The sequence below is a fragment of the Pongo abelii genome, chromosome 22 (assembly GCF_028885655.2).
Source record: "Pongo abelii isolate AG06213 chromosome 22, NHGRI_mPonAbe1-v2.0_pri, whole genome shotgun sequence".
In the NCBI taxonomy this organism is placed as follows: domain Eukaryota; kingdom Metazoa; phylum Chordata; class Mammalia; order Primates; family Hominidae; genus Pongo; species Pongo abelii.
The window spans coordinates 55365426-55371425 of NC_072007.2; the positions used below are offsets into that span (position 1 = coordinate 55365426).

The following is a 6000-nucleotide window of genomic DNA, read 5'->3' on the forward strand; positions in this document are numbered from 1 at the left end:
GGTGGTCTGTGCCCCAAGGCTGCTCCCCGAGTACCAAACCGAGGAGGGGCTTTTCTCTCAGGTGGGGGCCCCTGTCTGTGGGTCTCTGTTTACGGTTGTCCAGGATGGCACCTGGAGGCCTGGCCCAGCAGGGGAGCCACACAGTGCCAGGGGCACTGAACCCATGTCCCATAGTGTCTAAACTCAGGCGCAGGCACAGGCTCCCCAACCCCTCCCCGTGCAGCTTCGCTTCCAAGCGTCACTGTCAGCTCCTTTCCTTCCCCAGCTCTGACCCAGGACTCTGCCCGATGGACCACAGCACTGAGAACCTGGCCTGGGCCTTCCCCTGGCCTCGGCTCCTCAGTTGCCCCAGGTGGGGCCTTGTTGGGTCCTGGTAGCCCCAGAGATCACTAGTGATGTCCAGGCTGTGACTGAGGCATTTCACCCTGACTTTATGGGGAGAGCCCCAGCTGCCATGCTGGGGCCAGGGTGGCAGTGGCAGGAGGAGGTGGTGGTTAGTGACCAGCAGAGCCCTGACCGCCTCCTGCTGTGGAGACGGCCCCAGCCCCACTGTCCTCTGTGGCTCTGGTGTGTGGGCACCCCGCCCAGGCGGTCGTCCAGTGGGGTGTGAAGGAGCTTTGTTGACTGCCCAGGAAACCAGGGCCAGTGTGGTCCAGCCTTGCACAAGGCTCCGTGCACACGGGACACACAGGCCGGAGGGGATACAGGCCCCACCTCCCCGCCACCAGGCTCAGGGCCTCTTGGCAGCTGCAGCAGAGCCCGTCTGGGAGCTGCCCCCGAGGCTCCTGTGCCTGAGATGGGACCCAGGTCACCTTTGTGTTCCGCAGGGCAGCTCTCTGGCATGCGGGTGGCTGCTCTGGTTTTAGAGCAGGAGCTGAGTGGCCGCCGGGCTGGGTGGTGGCTGGGGTGAGCTGGTGCTGTGCTGGGTCGTCGCCGTGGCACCCGTCTGGGGCTGCCGCGCCCCCCTCTGCTGCAGGCCTCTGCCGGCTCAGGATCTCGGGTCTCGGCTCTCGGCTCTCCTCCGTGTGCGTCTATTTTAGTCGCCCATGGAGGGAGCCGTCTCTTATGTAAGGTGTGAGTCTGCCGGGCTTGTGAGTTGCCGCCCCGTTTCTCAGCCTTGGCAGCAGCCCCATCAGCCCCAGACTTGCTGGCCGGGCGACACCTCAACGGCAAACCCCACAGTGGGCACTGCCAGGGCTCTGGGATGCATGTGGCCACGAGGATGGCCCGGGGCAGCCTCTCCCCTCCTGCCGGAAGTTTCCGAGGCCCGGCACTCAGTCCCATGGTGGCCCCAGGCCTCTGCCATTCATTTCGGTGTCTGATGTGCCTGGGTATTGAGGGGCTGAGCTGTGTCAGATGCTGGGGGTGCTGAGGGGTCTGGGGGTTCCTGCCTGCTGATCTGTGGTCTCTATTCTTTCAGCGAGGAAGAAAGGACCCGGTTTCAGGAGCTGCTGGCCAGTCCGGCCTACAGAGCCAGCCCGCTGGTGGCCATTGGGCAGACGCTGACACGGCAGATGCAGTTGGAAGATGGCGGCCAGCTCTGACCAGGGCAGCGGGCATGCCACAACTCCTCAGGACACACGTGTGGGCCAAGTAGAGAGCGCCGGCCCCTCAAGGACCATGGCCTGAGTCTGGTGGACGCCCTTCCCTCTGGTCGGTTGTGGGGCTCAATAAATGGCTCTGTGAACTTCCCCTGCACCGCCAGGGCCATTCCCATGAGCTGCTGCCTGATTCACAGGGCTGGGCCCACCCTGGGACAGCTGCCCCCGCTCTCCTCAGGACAACAAGCCACATCCCTCCACTGGGGGCCCCAGCCCCCACGCAGTCAGGGTGGACCGTGCACAGGGTTTGTGGGGACTGCAGTTGTGGAGGCCCCAAGTCCGTCCCTGAGCAGGCACTGGTGCCCCCAAGATAGCCTCCTGGCTGTGTTGGGAAGGAATTGTGCCTGGGTGTGGCCCCAGCTGTGTCACCAGCCGCCCTGATTTGCTTCAGCCTCGGTTCCTGCTGCGGCCCTGGTGGGATCCAGGAGCACTGAGGCCTGTAGGGGCTGCCGTGGGGACTGGCTCGGGGCCTTCCCCACCTGGGGGTCTGTTTCCCTTCCAGTCTCCCCTGCCATCCTCAGTGACCAGGGACACAGATGGCCCTGGCAAGGCCCCCGGCCTGCTCCTCGCCTGTTGTCTGCATCCCCTGGGCTGCACACCACCTACCCCACCCGTTGCCCTCGCCCTACTCAGCTGCTCCACACCCAGGCAGCCCACTGCCTTGCTCTGGGGGCGGAGAGCAGAGGGTCCTTCTGCAGGGAGGAGACGTGGAATGGGCCCAGCCCTGAAGCTCTTGCTGACCCAGAAGTGAGAGAGGTCCTCCTTTGTTGATGGAAGCCCTGGGATTTGGGGGTTGGTTTTTGGACTGTGAATCAGTGACTGATCAGTCCTTGTTTTCAGGTTGTGGAAAGCAAGGGGGTGGTGCGTCCCTAGGCCCCTGAGGCCCAGCTTGGCTCCCCCTGCCCGAGCTCCCCCTTGTCACAGTGCCCTGCGGGGCCTCGCTGGCCCATGTCCTGCTGCGGGGCTGGGCAGGCTGGATGTGGTGGTGCACCCCACTCGGAGTGTCTGGGAAGTGCAGAGCAGGACCACTCTCAGCTCCCAGGCGGGGGCCCAGCACCCTGAGCCTTCCCAGGCTGCCTGGGGTGGGGGTGGTCCCAGGGACTCCAGGGCCTTCTGGCTCCAGGGCCTGTGGGTGGCCCCTGTGCATAGCCCCTCTTGTTGTGAGCCCCCATGGTCCGACCTCCCCTGGCCCTGCTGCCTGCTCAGGGTTCATAGCCCCAGCAGCACTGCCAAGGCTGCCTGGCGAGTGGGTGGCCGAGGCGAGTTGGAGCCTGCGTCCCTTCTGTTCAGTGTCCTGGCCCTTCCCTGACATGAGCAGACACGGCATCCACAAAGACAGCCTGGACACCCTCCAAGGCCCTGGCCGATGGGACAGACGGGCGTATAGGAGCCACAGGCGGCAGATCCCACGCTCCCTCGGTGGGGGCCGGCTTGGCTGCCCAGCCCCAGCTTCTTAGAGAACGGGCTTCTCGCTTCAGAGGAGCTGGTCACAAACTAGTGCTTGCGACAAAACCATTTTTGTGGTAGAGCGAGTGTTGGGAACAACGTCTGTGGGATGCATGCAGCGCAGCCTGTGGGGAGGCAGGCGGGGGCGGCTTCCACTTCCTCCAGCATCCTAATCCCACGATCTGGGTTTCTTGTAAAAACCTGGCCGGGCGCAGTGGCGCACACCTGTAGTCCCAGCACTTTGGGAGGCCAAGGCAGGCGTATCACTTGAGGCCAGGAGTTGAAGACCAGCCAACATAGTGAGACCCCCATCTTGACAAAAAAATAACAAAAATTAGCCAGGCGTGATGGTGCGTGCCTGTAGTCAGCTACTGGGGAGGCTGAGGTGGGAGGATTGCTTGAGCCTAGGAGGCCACGGCTACAGTGAGCCAAGATTGCGCCACGGCACTCCAGCCTGGGTGACAGAGTGATCCTGTCTCTAAAAAATAAAAACGTAAAAACGCTTCTTGCTTCCTGGTTTTGAAATGACTCCTGTCTGGTTGTGGCTTGCAGCCCCTCTTCTAGGGATTCTTGCGGGCTCAGGGGCCTCTAACTCCTCCCTGGGTGAGCAGCTCCCGGCGGTGCCTGAGAGTCGTGTGGAGGAGGGTGCTGTGGAAGGGAGGAGGCTGCTGTGGAAGGACAGCGACGGGTACTTGGCCGGGCAGGAGCGGCAGCAGGTGTCCCGTCAGCTGAGATGGATGCAGATTGTCCCAGGAAAGTAGCCCTTGATAGTGTTCGTGGGGATGCCACCCCAGCATTCTTTGCAGGTGCAGAGAGCCCAACCCTCAGCTAAGGCCACATCTGGGACGGGGTCATCCCGTGACAAGAGCGTCCAAGTGTGGGGTTTGCCGTGGCTGTCAGCTGAGCTCTCCTGGCCATCATTGAGAGGGAGGCTTGAGGCAGAGGATGGGGTGTGTGCATTCTCTGGACATTCACCTGGGGTAGAGCCCCTGAATCAGCAGGTCAGAGAGGATGACTGTAGGAGCTTCAGGAGAAGGAACATGAATCCCTCGGTAATTGATTTAAACAAGTTCTACAGTTGACTGGGCTTTCATGCCTTTTAGACCTTGGGGCCCTCGGTGCATTTTTCGGAGTTAAAGGGTTAACACAGCAGATCCAAGCTTCCTGGGGCCTGGAGGTGCCTGACTCTGGCCTGCAGGACTCTTTGAGAAGCTCTGGGCTGGGACCGTGGATGCCAGGCTCAAGGTCCACAGACCTGGCCTGGGCACGTCCCAGGTGCCTCAGCCCCAGGCCCAGTGTTGGCATATGGGGGGCTGTGGGGCACAGTGGGAGACAGGACAGGCAGTGGGAGGAACCGCCGACCCTGTCAGTCCGGTAGGAAGGGCAGTGTCTGGTTGCAGGGGGTGTGGGGTGTTGGCCAAAGGAATAGCAAATGCCTGGCCCAGAGTGAAGGGCTCCTGGCTGGGACGGCCATAGGCCCTGGGGGGTCTCCCTCAGCCCCGGGCAGGCCCAGGTTCTCCTTCCAGGCACCCGGGATCTCCTTTGTCCCTGGCTGTCCTCAGGCTGCATTTAGTGTGGCCGCTCCAGGGGGGGCCGAGGAAACCACCTCTCAGCACCTACCAGGCTTCTCTAAGGCCCACACCCAGCAGCTATTGGGTCCGCCTTTCCCCAAGAAAGCCCCCGGCCGTCCCGTTCTCAGGCCCCTCACTGAGTCAGCAATCCCTGTTCCCAGGAGCTGTGTGTCCGTCACCAACTGTCGTCCGTGTCCTCAGGCAAGCAGGGACCGTTCCCACCGCTCCGGGGCAGGCCCCGCACACCCTGGCCAGCCTCTCTGGCTCCTGGAGCTGCCGTGACAAACGCACACAGTGGGGGCATCAGACAACAGTGCATTGTCTGTGTCCCGGAGGCCGGTGGTCTGCCCTTGGGGTGTCAAGAGCCACCTCCCTCAGGCTGCAGGGCAGGGTCTTCCTTTGCCTGTCCAGCTGCTGGTGATTACTTGTGTTTCTGATTCCAGACACTTCCTCCTGGTGCAACAGATGCCGGCAGCCCTTGGTGTCCTGGCTTGTGGCCACGTCGCTCGCGTCCCTATGTCTGTGACATCCTATGAGGACACCGGCCATGTTGGGTTAGGGCCCTCCCTGCTCCAGTGTGGCCTCATCTTGACTGGTTCCAAATATGGTCCGGCTCTGAGGTTCTGGGGGATGTGAGTTTTGGGAAATCTCCAGTCTAGGGGTGGTCTTGGGCACCAGGGTTTTAGACGCCCCTGCAGCAGGTGGGAGAGGGCCTGCAGCTGGAGCGGAGCACCATGGGCGTGGTGAGGATGTGGAGGCGGTGTGGGCCTCATGGCCAGGAGCTGGGGCCTGGGCAGCCATAGGGGGCTGCTGATGGCCACGAGTGGGCTGAGGCTGGGATGTGAGGATGAGGGAAGGAAGGTGGAGGCTGTTGCAGGGCCCATGGGGGCGTCCACGCCGGCTCCCCTTGCCCAGCCGGACCTCTGACCCCTTCTCAGGGTCTGATCTCCCAGCGCAAACAGAAGCACCCGGCCCCTGCCTTTCTTTGTTTGTCTAGCACCTTCCTGCCCTGGCCATGATGCTCCTGGACACTTTGGGGCCCTGGTTTTCTTTTCTTATTTCCTCACCGGAAGGAAAGCTCCAGAGAGCAGGGTCTTTGCCCTGTGCGCGCTATGTGAGCAGCACCGGGACTGTGCGCAGATGAGTGAATGGGAGGCCGGAGACAGCGGGGCCTGGACGGGCGCTGCACACACAGCCTGCGTGTAGTGTTCACAGGGGACAGCGGGGACTGGACGGGCGCTGCACACAGAGCTGACTCCAGCATCCCGATGGACCTCTCCCTGAGCTGTCCGTCTCAGCCTGCGCATTCTACCTTCCCCAGCGGGCAAGCGTGGTGGGGTCTACCCGCATCACCCCAGACGTGTGAGTGGGTCGGCTCCCGG

The 6000-nt window shown here is 62.8% G+C and overlaps 1 protein-coding gene across 2 annotated transcripts in view; it reads left to right on the forward strand.

Annotated features, from left to right (window-relative positions):
* The window catches only part of SLX9 (SLX9 ribosome biogenesis factor), a 36601-nt gene extending 33051 nt beyond the window's left edge, over positions 1 to 3550 (forward strand). For both annotated transcript variants that reach the window (XM_002830789.6, XM_063720928.1), the window contains exon 6: positions 1421 to 3550. In XM_002830789.6, the coding sequence (XP_002830835.4) occupies positions 1421 to 1544 (124 nt within the window). In that variant the 3' untranslated portion in view covers positions 1545 to 3550. The remainder of the gene's footprint in view (positions 1 to 1420) is intronic.
* Positions 3551 to 6000: the final 2450 nt, after the last annotated feature.